The sequence below is a fragment of the Babylonia areolata genome, chromosome 24, assembly GCF_041734735.1.
Source record: "Babylonia areolata isolate BAREFJ2019XMU chromosome 24, ASM4173473v1, whole genome shotgun sequence".
Lineage (NCBI taxonomy): Eukaryota > Metazoa > Mollusca > Gastropoda > Neogastropoda > Buccinidae > Babylonia > Babylonia areolata.
The window spans coordinates 3,266,817-3,291,148 of record NC_134899.1 but is presented as its reverse complement, the minus strand read 5'-3'; the positions used below and the strand labels follow the sequence as shown (position 1 = coordinate 3,291,148).

The 24,332-nt window shown below is 46.0% G+C and overlaps 1 protein-coding gene across 3 annotated transcripts in view; it reads left to right on the top strand.

Moving 5' to 3' along the window:
- The window catches only part of LOC143298779 (rho guanine nucleotide exchange factor 17-like), a 67,197-nt gene that overhangs the window by 30,027 nt on the left and 12,838 nt on the right, over window positions 1-24,332 (top strand). For all 3 annotated transcript variants that reach the window (XM_076611734.1, XM_076611733.1, XM_076611735.1), the window contains exons 7-19: window positions 939-1,031; window positions 4,872-5,039; window positions 7,974-8,024; window positions 9,843-9,946; window positions 10,450-10,538; window positions 11,765-11,880; window positions 14,305-14,420; window positions 14,922-15,013; window positions 18,160-18,233; window positions 19,235-19,440; window positions 20,297-20,586; window positions 21,852-21,990; window positions 23,602-23,688. In XM_076611734.1, coding sequence (XP_076467849.1) covers window positions 939-1,031; window positions 4,872-5,039; window positions 7,974-8,024; window positions 9,843-9,946; window positions 10,450-10,538; window positions 11,765-11,880; window positions 14,305-14,420; window positions 14,922-15,013; window positions 18,160-18,233; window positions 19,235-19,440; window positions 20,297-20,586; window positions 21,852-21,990; window positions 23,602-23,688 — 1,625 coding nt within the window. The remainder of the gene's footprint in view (window positions 1-938; window positions 1,032-4,871; window positions 5,040-7,973; window positions 8,025-9,842; window positions 9,947-10,449; window positions 10,539-11,764; window positions 11,881-14,304; window positions 14,421-14,921; window positions 15,014-18,159; window positions 18,234-19,234; window positions 19,441-20,296; window positions 20,587-21,851; window positions 21,991-23,601; window positions 23,689-24,332) is intronic.

The window sequence follows — 24,332 nt, the reverse complement described above, 5'->3', positions numbered from 1 at the left end:
CTGTTGTCTGGTGGGGGGAGTCCTGGCTGTTGTCTGGTGGGGGAGTCCTGGCTGTTGTCTGGTGGGGGGAGTCCTGGCTGTTGTCTGGAAGTCCTGGCTGGGCTGTTGTCTGGTGGGGGAGTCCTGGCTCTTGTCTGGTGGGGAAGTCCTGGCTGTTGTCTGGTGGGGGGAGTCCTGGCTGTTGTCTGGAAGTCCTGGCTGGGCTGTTGTCTGGTGGGGGGAGTCCTGGCTGTTGTCTGGTGGGGGGAGTCCTGGCTGTTGTCTGGTGGGGAAGTCCTGGCTGTTGTCTGGTGGGGGAAGTCCTGGCTGTTGTCTAGTGAGGGAAGTCCTGGCTCTTGTCTAGTGGGGGGAGTCCTGGCTGTTGTCTAGTGAGTGGGGGAAGTCCTGGCTGTTGTCTAGTGAGTGGGGGAAGTCCTGGCTGTTGTCGGATGGGGGGAGTCCTGGCTGTTTGAGGGGTGTCCTCACTAGGTCCTGGCTGCCCTTCGGGGTGGTAGAGAACCTCCTCTTAGCTCGGCAGGGACTTACTTTTTGTTAAGGAAATGTTTCTCAAAAACCAACATGAGCAGAACACAGAAGGTAAAAACAAGAATTGTAGAAAAACAACAACAGTCTTTTCATTCTCTTAAAATCTACAAGTAGAAAAATATAGATAGATAGATATTTATATTGTTGACAATGATAGAACTCTCAGTGGCTAAATGTTATTGTGTTGCTATTAGCTCTTGTCACTGAAAACAGAATTTGAATGAAAATATCTGACCATCACAAACAGGTGCTCCAAGCATGTCTATATCAATGTGTGTGGTGTGAATTAGGTGTGGGGGGAGCAAGATGAAGGGTGTCACTGATGTTGAGAGAGACAGCGGCAGCAAGCTGTCCATGAAGGATCTGATTGTGAAGGGTGTCACTGATGTTGATTTGATGTTGTTGATGGACAGCAATGCCAGAGGGACAGCGGCAGCAAGCTGTCCATGAAGGACCTGATTGTGAGACCCATCCAGCGCATCCCTCGCTACGAGCTGCTCATACAGGTGCGGTGCAGTCTGGACTGTACTGTATTGTCACATCTTGTCTTGTCTTGCCTTGTCTTGTCTTGTCTTGCCTTGCCTTGCCTTGCCTTGCCTTGTCTTGTCCTGTCTTGCCTTGCCTTGCCTTGCCTTGCCTTGTCTTGTGTCTTGCCTTGTCTTGTCTTGCCTTGCCTTGTCTTGCCTTGCCTTGTCTTGTCTTGTCTTGTCTTGTCTTGTGTCTTGCCTTGTCTTGTGTCTTGTCTTGTGTCTTGCCTTGCCTTGTCTTGTGTCTTGCCTTGTCTTGTGTCTTGCCTTGCCTTGCCTTGTCTTGCCTTGTCTTGTGTCTTGCCTTGCCTTGTCTTGTGTCTTGCCTTGTCTTGTGTCTTGCCTTGCCTTGTCTTGTGTCTTGCCTTGTCTTGTGTTGTGTCTTGCCTTGTCTTGTGTCTTGCCTTGCCTTGTCTTGTGTCTTGCCTTGTCTTGTCTTGCCTTGTCTCGTCTTGCCTTGTCCTGTCTTGTCTTGTGTCTTGCCTTGTCTTGTCTTGCCTTGTCTTGTCTTGCCTTGCCTTGCCTTGTCTTGTCTTGTGTCTTGTCTTAACTTGTCTTGCTGTGTCTTGTCTTGCCTTGCCTTGCCTTGTCTTGCCTTGTCTTGTCTTGTCTTGTGTCTTGTCTTAACTTGTCTTGCTGTGTCTTACCTTGCCTTGCCTTGCTGTGTCTTACCTTGCCTTACCTTGCCTTACCTTGCCTTGCTGTGTCTTACCTTGTCTTACTTTGTCTTACCTTGCCTTGCTGTGTCTTACCTTGTCTTACCTTGCCTTGCTGTGTCTTACCTTGTCTCACCTTGCCTTGCCTTGTCTTACCTTACCTTGCCTTGTCTTACCTTGCCTTGCTGTGTCTTACCTTGTCTTACCTTGCCTTGCCTTGTCTTACCTTGCCTTGCTGTGTCTTACCTTGTCTTACCTTGCCTTGCTGTGCCTTACCTTGTCTTACCTTGCCTTGCCTTGTCTTACCTTGTCTTACCTTGCCTTGCTGTGTCTGAACTTGTCTTACCTTGCCTTGCTGTGTCTTACCTTGTCTTACCTTGCCTTGCCTTGTCTTACCTTGCCTTGCTGTGTCTTACCTTGTCTTACCTTGCCTTGCCTTGTCTTACCTTGCCTTGCTGTGCCTTACCTTGTCTTACCTTGCCTTGCTGTGTCTTGCCTTGTCTTACCTTGCCTTGCTGTGTCTTACCTTGTCTTACCTTGCCATGCTGTGTCTTGCCTTGTCTTACCTTGCCTTGCCTTGTCTTACCTTGCCTTGCTGTGTCTTACCTTGTCTTACCTTGCCTTGCCTTGTCTTACCTTGTCTTACCTTGCCTTGCTGTGTCTTACCTTGTCTTGCCTTGTCTTACCTTGCCTTGCCTTGTCTTACCTTGCCTTGCTGTGCCTTACCTTGTCTTACCTTGCCTTGCTGTGCCTTACCTTGTCTTACCTTGTTATGCTGTGTCTTGCCTTGTCTTACCTTGCCTTGCCTTGTCTTTGCCTTTCTCCACCTGTGCTGGAAATTTTCTCTTTTCTTTTGCTCCCTTTGTTTCTGGCCTTTTTTCTTCTTTTTTTTTCTTTTTTTTTTCTTTTCATCGCCTCTTCCTTTCTTGTTTTCTGTTTTGCTGGTTCTGTCACTTGTGCTTTTGTCAGTAAAATAAGTCAGGTTTGAATGTGTGTGTGTGTGTGTGTGTGTGTGTGTGTGTGTGTGTGTGTTTATCATTTTGTTTGTTATATTTTTTGGTAATTGGACATTCTAACTGTTATATTTGTTTTTGCCTCTGGGATGTGTGAGTTGCTGTTTAGCAAGTTTTATTTGCCTCTTATTCTTAATATATATATATATTTTTATTTAATGCATTGTTATGTTTATGTTCAGGTTCTTTTATTTTTTCCTTTTTTTGAAAATCCTCTTGTGAAAAATTGATTGAATGGTAAGTGCCAGTTATGTCCTTTGTTTATATGACTGTATTTGTGCCTTATTTTCTTTTCCAGCTTTTTTATTTTATTTATTTATTTTTTTAGGGTTCTATAGGATCAGTATTTAGTTTTTCAGTCCTGGTATGGCCCTGTGTTGCCAGCAGTAGTATAAGCAACGAAGGATATATATAAAAGATGCTGCCAGACATTTGTAGCTAAGCTCCACAAATTGCATGTCACCATGTACAGGAGTTTAAGGATTCAGTACATATACAGAGGTATGTGTATGTGTTTGTTTTGAGTGAGTGTGGAGGAATTTTTGTTTAATGTCCCGTCACACATATCGGTGATTGAAGACATTTTGTTAAAGTATTTATGAATACATCTGAGTATTATCGGTTAGAAGGGGTGGGAGATGTGGATGAATGGAGGGTTGGGGGAAACTGGGCAAATGAGGGTAAAAATGTGGGTGAAATTTGGAAGAAAAACAAAACAAAAAAACCCCTCTAAATACAGTTACAGGGAATTACTTAAAGGACTTCGTAAAAGAGAAGTCGTTAAACTGACAAGCGAAACAACTGATAATGAATGCAAAAAGTCAAAAACATCTACGTTCTCAGTCACTTGTGAAGACACACTTTCGTGTACAAAAGGCTTCACCAAGCTACAGTGAAAAATTATGAGCTCAATTGTCAGGTTACTAAAGCATATGCACTTGACATTAGAACAATACTTGGTCTGTAATGAATTTGATAATAGTCTGAGAGCTAAACTCAGAATTGGTCTGCGAATTGAGTGAGTGTGTTGGTGTGTATGTGTAAATGATGTAAGCATGCGTAAGTCACTAAGCGTGTCTGCCTTTGTGTGCACACCTGTGGGGAGGAAGGCGGCAGATTGGTTAACTCACTCAGTACGGCCTGTCCTCTCTTCTCTACACAGACCCCTCGGATGTCCAGTGGGTGTCTGAATGACCCAACCTTTAGCTTCCGTCATCAGAATTGTGGTATTCTTTGTCAACATTCACCTCTTCAGTATAAGAGCCTTCCGCTTGCAATATTTTGATGATGGTAATTGGGGTGAAACGCTGTTAACGTCGTCTCTTTCGCCGTTCGTATGGAGAGAGTTAAGTCGCTAGTGTGCCAGTACAGTGTCCTTGAGGGCCTGGGTTTGACTTGAAGATAAAACTGAGCATCTAGTCATTGAGATGAGATGATAAACTGAGCATCTAGTCATTGAGATGAGATGATAAACTGAGCATCTAGTCATTGAGATGAGATGATAAACTGAGCATCTAGTCATTCAGATGAGATGATAAACTGAGGTCCAGTATGCAGCATGTACTTGGTGCACTGGAAAAGAACCCATGGCACCATCAGTGTTGCCCTCTGGCAAAATTCTGCAGAAGAAATCCACTCTGATATGTACACAAATGTATATGCATGCACTCAAGGCCTGATAAAGCGCATTGTGTTGTGCTGCTGATAGGGCATCTGCCTAGCATTTGTGGTTTAGCACATATGGATATGTTCAGATGCATTGACAGTTCCTTAACTCACTCCTGACGAATAGTTTTCTCCCTTGCTTTCCCCTGCAGATGACCCGTTTGTTAGGGTTAGGAAAAAAATCACAAAAAATAGAAAACACAAAGTAACTGAATGAAACTCTCTGTACTTGACCCACTGACTGTGTGTGTGTGTGTGTGTCCTCTTGTTTGATATTGTTTGTGTGCGAGTGTGTATATATGTGTGCGAGTGTGTATGTATGTGTGCATGCGCACTGCTTGTGTGTGTTTGTGCATACATCCACTTGTTGATTGTAAAACATGTTTTCTTGTCTGTGCATGCGAGCCTGCTTGTGTGCTTCTGTGCATGTGCGTGCATGTGTAATTGTTTGCATGTGTGCATACGTACACTGTGTGTGTTGGCAGCGGCTGTTGGACAACACACCGGTGGACCACCCAGACCACCCCCTGCTGCAGCGTGCGTGTCGCGCCATGCACGACCTGGCGCTGAAGATCGGCACGGTCACCCACTCCCAGCACGAGGAGGACATGCAGGAGACGCTGAAGAAACTGGAGCTGCTCCTCATCACAGATGTGAGGCTTCGTCACGTCTCCTTTCCTTTCGCTTTATCTTTGAAAGATCATTCATCTTGTTGGTTTTTTTTAAAAATCATTCATGTTGTGTCTTTTAAAAAGATTATTTGTCTTTTACTGAGTCATCATGGGATGGAGGAGACGTGGCAGAATCAGTCAGGTGGTGACGGACGAACCTGGGTGTGGCTGTGTATGGGGGAATCTAAATGAGCGGCGTGGGAGTAATGCCACTGAAACGGTGCAGATGATGAGGCAGCGAAAAAAAAAAAAAAAAAAAAAGAAAAAAGAATCAGTCAGGTGTTGGACTTGTGACCCAGTGTTCTCCAGTGATCAGGGTTCAAGGCCCTGTTTCAGCACGGTGTGGTGTGTCCTGGGGAAAGGGTCTTCACTCCGTTTTCCTCACCCCACCCAGGTGTGAATGGCTACCTGAAATCTGTAGGGGGGATGGAGAGGACTGGGCCCCACCTTCCTGTGTCGAGCCTTAGACACAGTGGATATGAATTCAGTGCCCCACCTCCCATGCCAAGCCCCAGACACAGTGGATATGAATTCACTGCCCCACCTCCCCATGCCAAGCCCCAGACACAGTGGATATGAATTCACTGCTCCACCTTCCCATGCCAAGCCCTAGACACAGTGGATATGATTTCACTGCCCCACCTTCCTATGCCAAGCCCTAGACACAGTGGATATGATTTCACTGCCCCACCTTCCTATGCCAAGCCCTAGACACAGTGGATATGAATTCACTGCCCCACCTTCCCATGCCAAGCCCTAGACACAGTGGATATGAATTCACTGCTCCGCCTTCCTGTGCCAAGCCCTAGACACAGTGGATATGAATTCACTGCTCCACCTCCCCATGCCAAGCCCTAGACACAGTGGATATGGATTCACTGCCCCACCTCCCCATGCCAAGCCCTAGACACAGTGGATATGAATTCACTGCCCCACCTCCCCACACCAAGCCCTAGACACAGTGGATATGAATTCACTGCCCCACCTCCCCATGCCAAGCCCTAGACACAGTGGATATGAATTCACTGCCCCACCTTCCCATGCCAAGCCCTAGACACAGTGGATATGAATTCACTGCTCCGCCTTCCTATGCCAAGCCCTAGACACAAGTGGATATGAATTCACTGCTCCACCTCCCCATGCCAAGCCCTAGACACAGTGGATATGGATTCACTGCCCCACCTCCCCATGCCAAGCCCTAGACACAGTGGATATGAATTCACTGTCCCACCTTCCTGTGCCAAGCCCTAGACACAGTGGATATGAATTCACTGCCCCACCTTCCCATGCCAAGCCCTAGACACAGTGGATATGAATTCACTGCTCCGCCTTCCTGTGCCAAGCTCTAGACACAGTGGATATGAATTCACTGCCCCACCTTCCCATGCCAAGCCCCAGACACAGTGGATATGAATTCACTGCTCCGCCTTCCCATGCCAAGCCCTAGACACAGTGGATATGAATTCACTGCCCCACCTTCCTGTGCCAAGCCCTAGACACAGTGGATATGAATTCACTGCCCCACCTTCCTATGCCAAGCCCTAGACACAGTGGATATGAATTCACTGCTCCGCCTTCCTGTGCCAAGCTCTAGACACAGTGGATATGAATTCACTGCCCCACCTTCCCATGCCAAGCCCCAGACACAGTGGATATGAATTCACTGCCCCACCTTCCCATGCCAAGCCCCAGACACAGTGGATATAAATTCACTGCCCCACCTTCCTGTGCCAAGCTCTAGACACAGTGGATATGATTTCACTGCCCCAGTGGTGGTGAAAGGCTATGGGACCTTTAACCTTAAATGTTTTAAGGTACAGGATGGCTTGGTAAGATATGTGTGCATTTTGGTGCTAGTAATTCAGTGTTAACTGACTTGGAATGATGGGTCCAGCAGCTTAAGTGGTTGGAGCGTTGAACTTTAAGTCTGAGTGTCCTAGGTTCAGATCATGACGGGGCGAGTCAAGGATGGAGACTTCTTCAGATCTTCAAGGATCCAGAGGATGTGTAGACCTGCTAGTGCCTGAACTCCCCTTGTGTGTACACACATGCAGAAGATGATTTTGTACGTTGAAGATCCTGTAATACATGTCAACGTTCCATGGGTTATGGAAACAAGAAAGTAACAGCAAGCACACCCTCCAAAAGAGAGTATGGCTGTCTATATGTGAGGGTAAAAAGGATGGTACACGTTAACTCACTCAGTACGGCCAGTCCTCTCTTCTCCTCTACACAGACCCCTCGGATGTCCAGTGGGTGTCTGAATGACCCAACCTTTAGCTTCCGTCGTCAGAATTGTGGTATTCTTTGTCAACATTCACCTCTTCAGTATAAGAGCCTTCCACTTGCAATATTTTGATGATGGTAATTGGGGTGAAACGCTGTTAACGTCGTCTCTTTCGCCGTTCGTATGGAGAGAGTTAAAACCCTCTCATACTAAGAGTCAGCTTTGGAATTACAGACCTCAAACACAGAAGAAGAAGGCACTTAGAATGAATGCATGCTCCAGTGAAACTGAAATACCTTTATGTTTTTTTGTGGTTTTTTGACAGCAGAGCACACAGTTGGTGTTGATTCCTTTGTTTGGGTCTTTTTTTTTTCCATTTCCCCAATCTGTTCTTTCTGTGGAGGGAGGATAGACTATGCCATTGCGTTAATTGTAATATTGCCACAGCTTTGTTTCTGTGTGCTAGTCAGACATGTTAATCTTTATGTTAACAGTGATATTGCCACAGATTGTTTCATTCTTAAGCTCTGCCTGGTGGCAATTTTTATAATAGTGATGTTCTAACAGTGTGGATGTGTGATGTGTGATAAACAGTGGATGTGTGATGTGTGATAAACAGTGGATGTGTGGTGTGCTCTAAACACTGAGTTCTAAACAGTGTGGATATGTGTTGTGTTTTGTGTGGACAGCTGGTGGCCCCAGACAGAGCCTACATGCGACACGACATGGTGCATCTTGTGGTAGGTGGGATTTGTGTCACATCACTTGTCATGTCCTGTTGGTGTCATGTGCATTGTGTGACATGTCAGTGTGGTGTGTAAGTTGTCATGTCATGTCAGTGCTAGAATGCGTTGTGTGTTAAGTTATTCTGTCGTGTCAGTGCCCTTATGCATTGTGTGACATATCAGTGTGATGTGTGTTAAGTGTCATACTTGATACATGTATTAGAATAACGCAGAGTAAATCTGATGGAAATAACATCGCTTATAAGTTCACAAAGCATGAGCATGTAACACACTACAATTTTTTCATTTAACACACACCTAACATACAATACAATACAATACAATACAATGCACCTTTATTCATCCATTTGGAAAATAATGATAATAGATAATTAACATGAATGATTCCGCTGAAATAATTGCAAAAACGAAACGGAAAACAAATCAAACATGTACAATGATGATTCATCCCAAAAGCTGCAAAAACCAAACAAAAGAATCATAATTATACATGAATGATTCAGCTGAAATGGCTACAAAAACAAAACAGAACAAACATGCACATGAATGATTCAGCTGAAATGGCTACAAAAACCAGCTGCTGTGGTGAAGTGGTTATCGTTGAGGACTTACAGCTTGGAGGACATGGGTTCATTTCACAGCAGAGGTGTGATTTTTGGCCTGCGGCCAGCTCCTACCCAGAGTTCAGCTTAAAGCCTGAACCGGACTATAAATGGCGGGCGATTTGAATCAAGCCAGTTTCTCACCAGAGTCTGACACTGTGACGTCGGTGAAGGTTTATTCAAAATAAAAGCCTAATAAAGCTACGGTTTGGCTTCATTTATGGCAGAGAGCGAGATTTGCCTAGCAGCTTCCAATCTAGACCTGAATTGACTTTGGAAAGTACAAAATGTGTCAGCTACACGTAATACAAAATTTGAATGCAGAGAAAAGGGGCGGAGCTAGAGCCGTTTGTGTTTGCGCTAGACGTGTCTGTCAGATAAAAATAGCACCAGCACGTGGTACTGTCTGGTGAGAATTGGAAAGCATGCAGACAGCCCCTCGACGTTGGCAACCGTAAACGACCACATTGTGTGGCAGGAGTACACGGATATCTTTCTCCGCTAACAGTGAGTCGGTCTTTGTTTTGCTTTCACCTCCCACATGTTTACATTTCTACCGGACACGTGCTCGCGCTTTTTATAGATAAACTCCGCCCCTTTCCCTTTTATGGATAGGCTCTAGTGCGCATGCGCAACCGAAACCTTGCTCTCGGGAGTTAAGACTTTAAATGGGCTTAAATGGGAAGACTGGGACCACACAGTCGACTATTATCCACCTCATGGATGCGTCTTTGGGTGTGTTGCTCAAATTTCCTGACCAGCACTGCAAGTGTCTGCATCTCTTGAGCCTGGTTAATGCTTGGATATCATTATGAATCGAAGCATACAGCACAGCCTTGTCACGTAGTCCTAAACCTAAATGGATCTCCATAGCAACATTGTCATCATCACCATCCTCTTTTTTATCATCGATAAAAAAAAAGAAAGAAAGAAAAAGAAGAATTTGCTACAAAAGCAAAACAGAACAAACCAGCTATGTGTGGCTGAGGGCTGCCTGAGTTGTGCCCCTGTGTGTGAGTTGTGCCCCTGTGTGTGAGTGGTGGCGCTGTGTGTGAGTGGTGGTGCTGTGTGTGAGTTGTGCCCCTGTGTGTGAGTGGTGGCGCTGTGTGTGAGTGGTGGCGCTGTGTCCCTGAGTTGTGCCTCCTGTGTGTGAGTTGTGCCCCTGTGTGTGAGTTGTGCCCCTGTGTGTGAGTGGTGGCGCTGTGTGCAGAACAAGAAGGACCCGTGCTGCGTCTGGCTTTTCACGGACCTCATCATCCTCAGCAGCGTCAAACGTAAAAGTGGCCCCGTCACCCGCAAGGTCTCCATCATCCTGTGAGCTTTTCTTTATTTCTTTTTTTTTTTTTTCTTGTTGAAGGTTTTTTAAAGTTAAAAAAAAAAATTATATAGGATTTTGTAGTTCTTATAGTGTTTTGTCCTGCATAAAGCGTCCGTCATCCTGTAAGCGTTTTTTTTTTATTTTAATTCTTTGTTTTTTAGGATTTTGTAAATCTTAGAATTGTTTCCAATGTACATTAAATTTTAGAAAATGTAAATGCAGAAGCGTTTTGTTGTTGTTTTTCTTCTTCTCCTTCTTCTTTTCCCACGTCATCCTTCTTCCTCTTCTTTTTTCACTTCTTCTCCTTCTGCTCCTCCTCTTTCTCCTCCTTTTCCTTCTACTTCTCCTTCATCTTCTTTGTCTTCCTCCTCCTCTTCTTCTTCTTCTTAATGTAACTAGATTATGACTATGGAGATGATGATGATGATGTATATAATCATAATCGCTGTTGTTATTGTTGTTGCTATTCATGATGTGTCTGCGTATCAATGCTTGACAGCAAAACACCGGGGGGACAGGATTTCACAGAGAACATCAAGCACAAAGTGTGGCTGAAAGCCGGCTTGGACTGTCTGGAGATCGTGAAACGTGAGAAACATTCTGTTCTTGTTTGTTGTGGTCTTTCATCACTGACATGTCTGAGGCACATGAAGTCCCATGTATTACGATATAATGATCATAATCATCAACATCGTCATTCATATAATAGAATGATACAGTAATTATAATAATAATCATAACAGTATTTGTACTTTTATATCGGAATTGTGCAGAAATAAATTGAAGCATTTGCATATCATGCACACACACCACTCACAAACACACACACAAACAAACACATGCAAACACATACACACACAAGCAAACACATATGCAACCATACATACTCGCACACATATGTACACACACAGCAGACGCCCACATCTGCTTGCACAAATGCACTCACACATTCATGCACCCATGCCCACACACACATGTGCAAACATCTGAACACACACCACACACACACACACACACACACACACACTCGAGCCACTCTTCCCATATCCAGTTTATTATACCACCACCTCACTTTTCAACTTCCAACCGCTGTAGTGCCCCTCCCCCCCTGCCCCTCCCCCCACGCCTCCCCCCTGCCCCTCCCCCCACGCCTCCCCCCTGCCCCTCCCCCCCTGCCCCTTCCCCCCTGCCCCTCCCCCCACGCCTCCCCCCTGCCCCTCCCCCCACGCCTCCCCCCCTGCCCCTCCCCAACTGCCCCTCACCCCCTGCCCCTCCCCCACTGCCCCTCCCCAACTGCCCCTTCCCCCCTGCCCCTCCCCCCCACGCCTCCCCCCCTGCCCCTCCCCAACTGCACCTTCCCCCCTGCCCCTCCCCAACTGCCCCTTCCCCACTGCCCCTCACCCCCTGCCCCTCCCCAACTGCCCCTCCCCAACTGCCCCTTCCCCACTGCCCCTCCCCAACTGCCCCTCCCCCCACTGCCCCTCCCCCACTGCCCCTCCCCAACTGCCCCTTCCCCACTGCCCCTCCCCAACTGCCCCTCCCCCCACTGCCCCTCCCCCACCCCCTCCAGCCCCCACACTCCCCACACCCCGTTTTTTTTGTTTTTCTTTGTTTTGTTTTTTTGTCCAGTGTCACTTACAGTTGTTAAGAGCTGAAATTCTTGACTGGGGGGTCTTCTTTGAAGACCTTGTATTGTCCAGCTCTCCCAAGAGTTTCTTATCACTTGTGGTGTATCACATTGTTTCTTTTGTACTCTATTCGTTGTTGTTTGAAAAAAACAAAACAAAACAAAAAAAACATTCCCAATGTTTCAGCTCTTGCAGGCGCTCTGAACCACAGGCCTGCGGTGGACAGAGAGCAGCTGGAGAGGGACATTGAGATCCTGGGGCAGATCACAGACCTGTGTTCGGGTCTGGTGTCCACACACCAGGTACTGCTGTCTGAAGTTTCCATGTTAGCTCTTTCACCGACAAGTGTCTGTGTGTGAAAAAACACCCCCCTGCACCAAACACTAACGATACAATGCTCTCAGTCACAGGATTCTGTTCAAGTCAAATGCTCTCAGTCACAGGATTTTGTTCAAGTCAAATGCTCTCAGTCACAGAATTCTGTTCAAGTCAAATGCTCTCAGTCACAGGATTCTGTTCAAGTCAAATGCTCTCAGTCACAGAATTCCGTTCAAGTCAAATGCTCTCAGTCACAGGATTCTGTTCAAGTCCAATGCTCTCAGTCACAGAATTCTGTTCAAGTCAAATGCTCTCAGTCACAGAATTCTGTTCAAGTCAAATGCTCTCAGTCACAGAAGTCTGTTCAAGTCAAATGCTCTCAGTCACAGGATTCTGTCCAAGTCAAATGCTCTCAGTCACAGAATTCTGTTCAAGTCAAATGCTCTCAGTCACAGGATTCTGTCCAAGTCAAATGCTCTCAGTCACAGAATTCTGTTCAAGTCAAATGCTCTCAGTCACAGAATTCTGTTCAAGTCAAAACATCACAGTGGACTTGTTCACTTCAAACTGGGTCAGGGAGCACAGGTTTGTCTTTGTTCTATTGGCCGGTGAAACTGGCTGAAGCTGTAAGGCTTTGTTACAGTGTGAAAAACGGTCCTTTTGACATGACCCCTAGATGTCGACTTCACTTGCCTATGTGTAGTCGACTGGCAGTGAATGAGTTAAAAAGAACAGTTTAGGATTCTGGAGGCAGTGGTGTGTGACCCAGTCACAAGGCAGACAGCCGTTTCTGATGAAGGAGCCCTGTTCTGGCTTTATAACATTGTGAATTCAAACTGTTTCAAACTCATTATGCTTTTCTGACTTCATCTACAAGTCATCAGTGTGTGCAAATTTAGAACAAAAATTAGGGATACTTTGATCGTCTCACTGGAAGACAGTGTAAGAAGGGAGGAAGTTTGATATACATTTTGTCCCCGACTAACTCATTGTGTTGCTGATCCCATTGGAAAATTTCAGTTTAGAACTTCTAACATTTGGTTTTTTGGTGATTAAAAAAACAAAAGAATTTTTGTTACTAACCCTGACAACCTGGGAAAGTCAGGGAAGCGAACTGGCAGTACTCACTCACTCACTCATTCCCTCGACCGCTGGGGTCGTTGGGGGGACATGAGGAAGATGTCATAGCTCGCCACGCCGGTCTGTTGGCAGCTGTCGTGAGGAGATCTGGCATCGTCATTTTGGTCCATTCCTTGATGTTGTCGGACCAGCTCTTTCTCTGCCGCCCCCGTCTGCGCCCTCCCTCTACAGTCCCTTGCAGGATGGTTTTGGAGAGGGTGTTATGTCGTATGATGTGACCAAACCATGCCATCTTCCATAGTTTGACAGTTGCCAGCAGTGGTTCTTGGGGCCCAACAAGGTTGCTGACCAGGTTCCGCACATAGTCATTGGTCTTGTGCTCCTTGTAGGAGATGTGTCTAATATGTATCTACTACACATCTCCTGGCTGTACTGAGTGAGTTAAAACAATGAAATGAGAGGACCGACGCCGAGCAGAAGACACAGTGGACATGAATGAACCCACCACCCCCATGGCTGTCAAGGCTGTGGGATCTGGAAACTTCTGCCTTTTTTGACTCACTTGTGTAAACAGAGTGAGTATATGTTATAACCCAGCGTTCCGTTGTCTGTGTGTGTCCGTGGTAAACTTTAACTTTGCCTTGCCATTTTCTCTGGAAATACTTTGTCTGCAAATACCCAATTTGGCTCAGACATATTAGAAAAAAATCTTCACTGTCACACCAATGATAGGTTGTAAGTGTCCTGAATTAAGTCGTATTTCTGGATCATTAATGGTTTATTTCATTGAGGCTCGTTCCGCGATCACAAAAACACCCTGAACCCGTCCCAGTCGCCGGAACATGGGCTGTGTTTAGGAAGACAGCGTGACATTGTTTTTCTTGTTCGTAATTAAAAAAAAAAAGAATATATAAATTTGGACAGAACACATACAGTGACACTAATTACACCATCAACGTGTTTACTGCATATGGATATTCTAAAGTGGACACTGAATAAACCCTTTCACCGCCAGTCAATTTAGAGTACAAAATTCCCTTGTGGTATAAACACAGAAAAGACAGTGGCTAAGAATAGCTGGAGATTCCCCTGCGATGTACAGAAAATATGGCCTATCCTACCACTGAACATTAAGAGCAGTAGGTTCATGGATAACAGACCAATGAATGGTCACCTTTCAGTGACATGGGTCCTCTACCACGCCTGTGCATACATGCGAGCTTGGCGGTGAAAGGATTAACTGAAATGAACATGAAAGAAAAATTGAATGGAAAAGAAAAGTTGAATGGAAGGATATATTTACTGACAGTGACAGGCTGTGCGTGCAGAATGTGGACGAGGCAGTGCGGGAGCTGAACACCTCACTCACCCAGCAGCTGGCTGAGGCAACGCTGCGCAGCATAGCGTCCGAGTCCAGCAAGGTGGAACTGCTGGTCACCACTCAGTGAGTGTGTGTGTGTGTGTGTGACTGTGTGCATGAGTGTGTGTGTGACTGTGTGCATGAGTGTGTGTGTGACTGTGTGCAGGAGTGTGTGTGTGACTGTGTGCAGGAGTGTGTGTGTGTGTGTGAACGCTGCGCAGCATAGCGTCCGAGTCCAACAAGGTGGAACTGCTGGTCACCACTCAGTGAGTGTGTGTGTGGGGGGGAGGAGGGGCTCAGGGGGTGGGGGGGTGAGGGGCATTGGGGGGAAGGGAGATGTTTGGTGTGTGTGTGTGGTTCTGTGTGTGTGTGTTGGGGGCGTTTAGGTGTGTGCTTGCTTGTGTGTGTGTGTGTGTGTGTGTGTGTGTGTGTTAAATATCTTTGGTTGGCTTCTGGAATTGATAGAGGTAGAAATAGTTTGTGTACTGTGTACTGGATAGATTGATTAGTGGACGGACGGACGGACTGACTGGCTGATGATTTATTGATTGATTGATCATTGACCTTTTGCACTTATTGTTTCAGGGAAGGTGTTTTGAATCTTGAAATGGGCTTCACATCAGCGGAGAAGCGAGCAGCTTGGGAGACGGCTTTTACCGACGCCAAAAACAAACTCTGTGAGCACTTGTTTAGGATGTGGCAGTTGATTCTTCACACTATTTTTTAGCCTTTTTAGATACCTTGTGCTTAATGGCAGAATTTGCTGTAGATTTTATGCAAGAGTGAGAAACTTTGTATTCAGTGATATTTTTTGCTTTTTTTTTTTTTTTGTATCAATGAGGCGTCAGTCTCAGCTTCAGTTTCTCAAGGAGGCATCACTGCTGTCAGACAAATCCATATATGCTACACCACATCTGCTGACAGATGCTTGACCAGCAGCATAACCCAGTGTCAGGCTTTGAGTGCAGGCATGTATATTTGTGTTCTTGTCAGATCGGGTTTCTTCTAAAGAACTGTGTGGACTGATCCTCATGAGTTACACCACATCTGCCAGCTGCTATTGCTTATTGCTTGTCAGTTTGTGGGAAGCATTTGTTGTGATGTTAAGTGTGTACCTCAGCTTGCAAAGGCAAGATCAATTCTCAAAGTGTGTGCGTGTGTGTGGAAAGGTTGGAGTTGGGAGTGTTTATGTGAGTGGTGTAGATAGGTGGTGTTGGGAGTGTTTATGTGAGTGGTGTGGATAGGTTGGAGTTGGGAGTGTTTATGTGAGTGGTGTGGATAGGTTGGAGTTGGGAGTGTTTATGTGAGTGGTGTAGATAGGTTGGAGTTGGGAGTGTTTATGTGAGTGGTGTAGATAGGTGGTGTTGGGAGTGTTTATGTGAGTGGTGTAGATAGGTTGGAGTTGGGAGTGTTTAGTTGAGTGGTGTAGATAGGTGGTGTTGGGAGTGTTTATGTGAGTGGCGTGGAAAGGTGGAGGTGGGAGTGTTTATGTGAGTAGTGTATGGATAGGTTGGTGTTGGGAGTGTTTATGTGAGTGGTGTGTGGATAGGTTGGGGTTGGAGTGTTTATGGAGTGGTGTAATAGGTTGGAGTGGGAGTGTTTATGTGAGTGGGTGTGGATAGGTGGAGTTGGGTTGGGAGTGTTTATGTGAGTGGTGTGGATAGGTTGGAGTTGGGAGTGTTTATGTGAGTGGTGTAGATAGGTTGGAGTTGGGAGTGTTTATGTGAGTGGTGTAGATAGGTGGTGTTGGGAGTGTTTATGTGAGTGGTGTAGATAGGTTGGTGTTGGGAGTGTTTATGTGAGTGGTGTAGATAGGTGGTGTTGGGAGTGTTTATGTGAGTGGTGTGGATAGGTGGAGTTGGGAGTGTTTATGTGAGTGGTGTATGGATAGGTTGGTGTTGGGAGTGTTTATGTGAGTGGTGTGTGGATAGGTTGGGGTTGGGAGTGTTTATGTGAGTGGTGTAGATAGGTTGGAGTTGGGAGTGTTTATGTGAGTGGTGTGTGGATAGGTTGGAGTTGGGAGTGTTTATGTGAGTGGTGTGTGGATAGGTTGGTGTTGGGAGTGTTTATGTGAGTGGTGTAGGTAGGTTGGAGTTGGGAGTGTTTTTGTGAGTGATGTGTGAATAGGTGGTGTTGGGAGTGTTTATGTGAGTGGTGTGGATAGGTGGTGTTGGGAGTGTTTATGTGAGTGGTGTATGGATAGGTTGGAGTTGGGAGTGTTTATGTGAGTGGTGTAGATAGGTGGAGGTGGGAGTGTTTATGTGAGTGGTGTAGATAGGTGGAGTTGGGAGTGTTTATGTGAGTGGTGTAGATAGGTTGGAGTTAGGAGTGTTTATGTGAGTGGTGTAGATAGGTGGAGGTGGGAGTGTTTATGTGAGTGGTGTATGGATAGGTTGGAGTTGGGAGTGTTTATGTGAGTGGTGTAGATAGGTTGGAGTTGGGAGTGTTTATATGAGTGGTGTAGATAGATAGTGTTGGGAGTGTTTATGTGAGTGGTGTAGATAGGTTGGAGTTGGGAGTGTTTATGTGAGTGGTGTAGATAGGTGGTGTTGGGAGTGTTTATGTGAGTGGTGTGTGGATAGGTGGAGTTGGGAGTGTTTATGTGAGTGGTGTAGATAGGTTGGGGTTGGGGAGTGTTTATGTGAGTGGTGTAGATAGGTTGGAGTTGGGAGTGTTTTTGTGAGTGGTGTAGATAGGTTGGGGTTGGGGAGTGTTTATGTGAGTGGTGTAGATAGGTTGGAGTTGGGAGTGTTTATGTGAGTGGTGTAGATAGGTGGAGGTGGGAGTGTTTATGTGAGTGGTGTAGATAGGTGGAGGTGGGAGTGTTTATGTGAGTGGTGTAGATAGGTGGTGTTGGGAGTGTTTATGTGAGTGGTGTAGATAGGTTGGTGTTGGGAGTGTTTATGTGAGTGGTGTAGATAGGTTGGAGTTGGGAGTGTTTATGTGAGTGGTGTAGATAGGTGGTGTTGGGAGTGTTTATGTGAGTGGTGTAGATAGGTGGAGGTGGGAGTGTTTATGTGAGTGGTGTAGATAGGTGGAGGTGGGAGTGTTTATGTGAGTGGTGTAGATAGGTGGAGGTGGGAGTGTTTATGTGAGTGGTGTGTAGATAGGTGGTGTTGGGAGTGTTTATGTGAGTGGTGTAGATAGGTGGAGTTGGGAGTGTTTATGTGAGTGGTGTGGATAGGTTGGTGTTGGGAGTGTTTATGTGAGTGGCTGTGCACCCTCCCCTGTGGGATGCTGGGGTGTATAAGTAACACCCCCACCTCTGGACATTCTGTGCTGGGCATTACCTCTTTGCTGTTGTCTCCCTTCTCTGTCTTGCTGTTGTCTCCCTTCTCTGTCTTGCTGTTGTCTCCCTTCTCTGGCTGCCCAGTCCATTCCCCTTTCCTTTTGTCCAGCAAGCCTGGACATTTTTTTCTATTTTCCAGCAATCTGTGATGTACTCTCCGTGCTGTTTTGCTCTAGCGATTGGGTAGTGAGATGTAAAAATGGGATGGGCACTAGCTGTCCATTCTGCAGTGCTATTTGCCTATATGGCATTTTTATGTATTTTTTATTTGGCTTTGAAATATTTTTCTTTTTTTTTTTTTTTACAATTTTTGTAATCTGGGGTGATACAGCCTAGTCTTATTTGCCCTCAAGAGCTAAATGGTTAGGATATGTGTCATGAACTGTTCTGTGACTTTGTCTTTTTTTCTCTTTTTTTTTTTTGTGTGTGTGTGTGTGTGTGTAAATGTGACATTCATATGTTGATGAGGTTGAACATTTGTATGGTTTGGCATTAAGAAGTTCTTTTTTTCTTTTCTTTTTTTTTTTACTCCAGCCATGCTGACAAACAAACGGGCTCCTGAGTTTCTGCAGCCTTTGCAGATCACAAAAACTCGTGCAGGGATGCAGGTAAAATATTATTAATAATGTTTGTTGTTGTTTTCTTTTTTTCATATTCAAAAAGCTGGTTTTTACTGTTTGATGTTGGAGCATTTTACTGGCCACGCAGGTAGAGTTTTGTTAAATTGTTAAAGAGGTTAAATACCCCATACAAAACGTAATTCAACATAACACGACACACCACATACAAAACAATACAGTACAACTCAATACAACACAACACAATACAACTTGATACAACTCAGCACACCTCACCACAACACCTCATCACACCACACCACACCACACCAAACAACACCACACCACACCACACCACACCACACCACATCACACCACGCCTTACCACACCACACCACGCCTCACCACACAACATAACATAAAACCGCCGCACAACACAACACAACACACCACACAACACCACACCGCACAACACCACACCACACCACACCTCACCACACCACACTACAACACAACACCATACCATGCCACACAACACCACACCTCACCACCACACACCACACCATGCCACCACACAACACAACACAACACCACACCACACCACACCACACCACACCACACCACACCACACAACACAACGCAACGCAACACAACGCAACACCACCTCACACCACACAACACACCACCACACAACACAACACAACACCACACCACACCACACCACACCACACCACACAACACAACACAACACATACAACACAACACCACACCACACCACCTCACACCACAACACCACACCACACAACACCACACCACACCACCTCACACCACAACACCACACCACCTCACACCACACAACACAACACAACACACCACACCACACCACACCACACCACCTAACACCACACCACCTCACACCACACCACCACACCACACCACCACACGACACAACACCACACCACACCACACCACACCACCACACCACACCACACAACACCACACCACCTCACACCACCACACCACACCACACAATGGCCGTACTGTGTGCCCAGTTTTCCTGTGCGGCGCCCATCGATGGGGTGAGCGGCAGTGGGGGTCGGGACGTGTGGGTGTGCAACAGTGACGGCTACGTGGGTCACATGTGCCTGCTCAGCCTGCAGCCTGAGCCCATCGTCACGCTCAACACCCCCGTCCCAGGCTGCAACGCTCGCATCCTCTGCATCTGTGCCGTGCCCGCGTTTGCTGGGGGGTTCAGGCGGTGAGTTTTGCCTGACATGGGGTGGGGGGAGGGAAGGGTTGTTCTTTGTGTGTGTGTGTGTGTGTGTGTGTGTGTGTGTGTGTTTAACATGTTATACAAATGTCTGTGTCTGCATTTAAACAGTTGTGAGTGTGGTTAGTCATTTTTGGGCATGGCCCTGTGTGGCTTGGCTATTGTCAATGCATGGGGTCAAACTTTACATGAGAAATACACCATAGAGATGTCATTCATCATCATTATTATTATTATTATTATTATCATTCTTCTTGTTGTTTTTCTTCTTACAATTGTCATTATCATCTTGATTAAAAAAAGAGTTTTCAGAGTTTTTCACTGGAAGAATGTAGAATAGAGAAGAGCAGCTTCAGCGTATATGGATTTGTCAAGCGCAGGGTCGCCTCCTTGACAACCTGAAACCGTTTCCATCTCAGCGAACCAAAGTGATCAGATGCACAACAGACACTTCTTCTTCTGCGTTCACTCGTATGCACACGAGTGGGCTTTTACGTGTATGACCGTTTTTGCCCCGCCATGTAGGCAGCCATACTCTGTTTTCGGGGGTGTGCATGCTGGGTATGTTCTTGTTTCCATAACCCACCGAATGCTGACATGGATTACATAATCTTTAACGTGCGTATTTGATCTTCTGCTTGCATATACACACGAAGGGGGTTCAGGCACTAGCAAGTCTGCACATATGTTGACCTGGGAGATCGTAAAAATCTCCACCCTTTACCCACCAGGCACCGTCACTGTGATTCGAACCCGGGACCCTCAGATTGATAGTCCAACGCTTTAACCACTCGGCTGTTGCACCCGTCGCACAACAGACACAAAGTGAGGTCTTTTTTCCCAGGCGGAGCAGCCAGAGAGGCCACAGCCACCAGGACCATGACCAGCACCCACTCTTCAAACTGAAGTGGCCGGACACGGAGGAAGCCGTGGAGGACAGCGTGTCATCGTCAGGGATTGACACAGGACAGACACAGGGCGGTGGGAAGAGAGGGGGCGAAGAGGACGAAGACAACACGGAAGAGGGCTACCAGTCTGACTCAGAGTCGAGTGACGATGACGACGATGATGACGATGACGATGATTTTCATAGCTCGGTGCCGTTCCTGAGGAACAACGATCTGTTTGTGGGAGGTGAGTGACAGTGCTTGTGGTGTTGGTCGCTTGGTACTGTACTGTACTGTATTGTGTTGTATTGTATGGAATTGTATGGTATTGTGCTGTATGCTATTATATTTTATTGTATGGTATTATACTGTGCTGTATTGTACTGTGTTGTATTTTACTGTATTATACTAAATTGTATTATACTGTATTTTTATTGAATTGTACTGTATTGTACTCTATTATATTTCACTATGTTTTATTGTACTGTACTCTGTTGTACTGTGCTGTATTGTACTGTATTATATTGTTTTGTATTGTATCATATTGTTTTACTCTTTGTCACAACAGATTTCTCTGTGTGAAATTCAAGCTGCTCTCCCAGGGGACAGTATGTTGCTACAGTTCAGCACCACCCTTTTTCTTCTTTCTTTTTTCTTTTTTTTTTCTTTTTTTTCTTGTTTGTTGTTGTTTTTTGCCTGCAAATGTAATTGTTTTCCAATTAAGGTGGATTTTGATGCCAAAGATTGAGAGGAACAACCTTTTTTTTTTCCTCCTGTGGGTTCTTTTAAGTGTGCTAATTGCATGCAACACACAGGTTTTTCATCTCATCCCAGAGACGGGCATCCAGACCACTTCAGCCAACATGCCAGACTAACACAACAACAAACACTGGCTCCTAGCGCTGCAGTCTTTGGGGGGACCATCCCAACACGGACTGTCCTGAAACCCTCTTGGCCGAGACACTGGGGAAGTAGCTCGGGCATGATACTCTCCAGTGTAAACAAAATCTGGTCCAGATAGTCGGTACAGCAGATACCTGCTCCTCTGTCCTGACGGTCATAGACACAGCTGACTGTCATACATAACTCCAAGTGTGACAGGTGCAACAGCCAAGTGGTTAAAGCATTGGACTTTCAATCTGAGTCCCAGGTTAGAATCCCTGATATGGCACCTGGTGGGTAAAGGGTGGAGATTTTTCTGATCTCACAGGTCAAGGGATTTGTAGACCTGCTTGTGCCTGAACCTCCTTCGTGTGTATACACATGCAGGAGATGAAATACGCACATTAAAGATCCTGTAATCCATGTCAGCGTTTCGTGGGTTATGGAAACAAGAACATCACCAACATGCACTTTGCTGAAAACAAAGTATGGCTGCCTGCATGGCTGGGTAAAAATGGTCGTACACGTAAAAACCGACTTGTGCATACAAGTGAATGTGGGAGTTGCAGCCCACGAAGGAAGAAGAAGGAGACACCAAATGTAGCAGTGGTCCCCATCCTTGTGTGACAGATCTGCTGTCGGACGAAGAGATCACCCCGCCCCGAGTGTCGGAGATGACGGCCAACTCCCCAGACCCCTTCTCTCCGGTGGGCACCTGGGTGCAGGACCCGCACAAGTCCACCATGTGGCTGGGCACAGAGGACGGGTGGTGAGTTCGATTCTTTGCTGTCAGTTTCATGGAGGTGTCAAAGTGCTGTGGACTGATCCTTTGGGGTTTTTGGTTTTGTTTTGTTGTTGTTGTTTTTTTGGGGGGGTTGATTTGTTGTTTTGTGGTTTTTTTTGGTTTTGTTTTTGCTATCCCATCATCTGCGCCATTTCAGTGGCATTACTCCCGCATCACTCATTCCAGGTCCCCCATACACAGCCCCACCTGGGCTCGTCTGTTGGGGTCCAAGTGTCACCCTTCCACAGGGAACCATCGATGTTAGGTCGCCAGGAGGCCACACACCAGAGGAGACTTTGCACTGCTGCTGAGTCACTTCGGTGGTGTTTGGTAGTGCCTGTTCTGATTTAACGTACTTTGGACACCACATACTATGCCCGCTACTAACAATTGTAGTGGCTTAGTCGTGGAGCCAGACTGAGTTAGCTTCTCCCTGTGAACTGATCCTTGTACACTACATCACATCTGCTTAGAAAAATATATATATACTTGTATAACGAAGCAGATGCCTGCTTAGAAAAATATTTTTACACTTGTGTAAAGAAGCAGATGCCTGCTTAGAAAAATGTATACACACACACACACACACACACACACACACACACACATGCATGCATGCACACAAAAAAGACGTCCCAAAGACAATCTTAGCCCCAGTCATCGCAAGGCTCTAAGGGAACTGCAAGACATGGTCCAAAACAGAACAATACGGATCAGTTCTGCTGACAGCGCCATAGTGATACAAAATACCAAAGACAACGTAGAAGAGGCCAAGCAACAACTCTCTAACTCTTCTCACTACGTGACTGTAGAGAAAGACCCAACTGCCAAAGTTGCCAAAATCTCAAATGATTACGTGGAAGACTTGTACAGCAAAGGCCACATCGACAAAAACACTTAAAACTGGGACACAGTCACCATGCACAGGTTCTACACTCTCCCCAAAATTCACAAGAGTCAGACTAATCCACCAGGACGCCCCATTGTATCAGGTATCAATGGGCCTACTGAGAACGTATCCAAGTTGGTGGACGTTTGGCTACAAGATCATGTACATGGGCTGTCAAGTTACATCAATGATCCTACGCACATGTTGAAGATCATTGCAGACTGGAATCATGAATATGGTCCTTGCTCTCTTTCTCAAACTGCAGTATCTGTGTAATGGTATTTTTTAAGTCAAATGGGGGTTGTAGAGCTAGTTATCTGAGCAGTCACAATTGCCTGGATTTTCCATAGTAACAATCCTTGTTTGAGAGGAAGTGATTCTTCTTTTGAATGGGCATGATTCAGTTCAGTGGACATAACTGATTATCTGAATGGGGATAACCAGTTCTTGTGACAGTGTTGCTTTTCCTTCAGATTACATTTGATATTTTACCCTGGAAATTTGTTAAGTAGGGTGCTTACCTGGACTTTTTAAGCCTGGATGATTGACCTTGTATTTGGTTTTAACTGTGGTATTCTTTTATTCTAATGACAGCCCCGATATGGTCTTAGTGACTGGCTGGGATTTAAGCAATACAATTTGATTAGTTAAGTAGTGCAATAAATGTGTGATATCAGTTGTGAAAGATTTTTTTCTGTTTTTTACAGCATTCACATCTTCCAGTGCACGGACAACATCAAGACGACCAAGAACAAGTTGAGAATTCAGCATGGCTCGCCCGTTCACTGCATTGTGTGAGTCATTGAAATCTTGTTTCATTGTCGTTTATCTTTTGCTGCCCCATCTCCTGCACCGATTCAGTGGCATTATTCCCATGCCACTCATCCCAAGTCCCCCACACATTGCCTTACCCAGGTTTTTCTGTGGCTGTCCCAGTGTTGGCAGTCTGCAGGGAATTGTTGATGTTGGGTCGCCAGACGAGATCCTGCACTGCTGCTGAGTCACTTAAATGGTGTTCAGTAGAGCCTGTTCTCACAATACAAAGGACAACACCAAAAAAGCCCCCTACTGATGACAATAACAGCATAGTCATGGACTGAGTGAGCGATGTTCCTTATACTGGACAGGTGATACGCAGACCTGCAAATCCCTTCCATTTTCAGCAGAATTTATCCAGCCTGGTTCCGCTCTTCTGCTTGCCTGTCAGCCCACTTCCTTGACCACCCTCCCCCTCTCTTCCTCCCTCTGTTCAGCTACACACACACACACACACACACACACACACACACACACCACACACACACATACACACACACACACACACACCACACACACCACACACACACACACACACACACACCACACACACACACACACACACACACACACACACCACACACACACATACACACACACACACACACACCACACACACCAC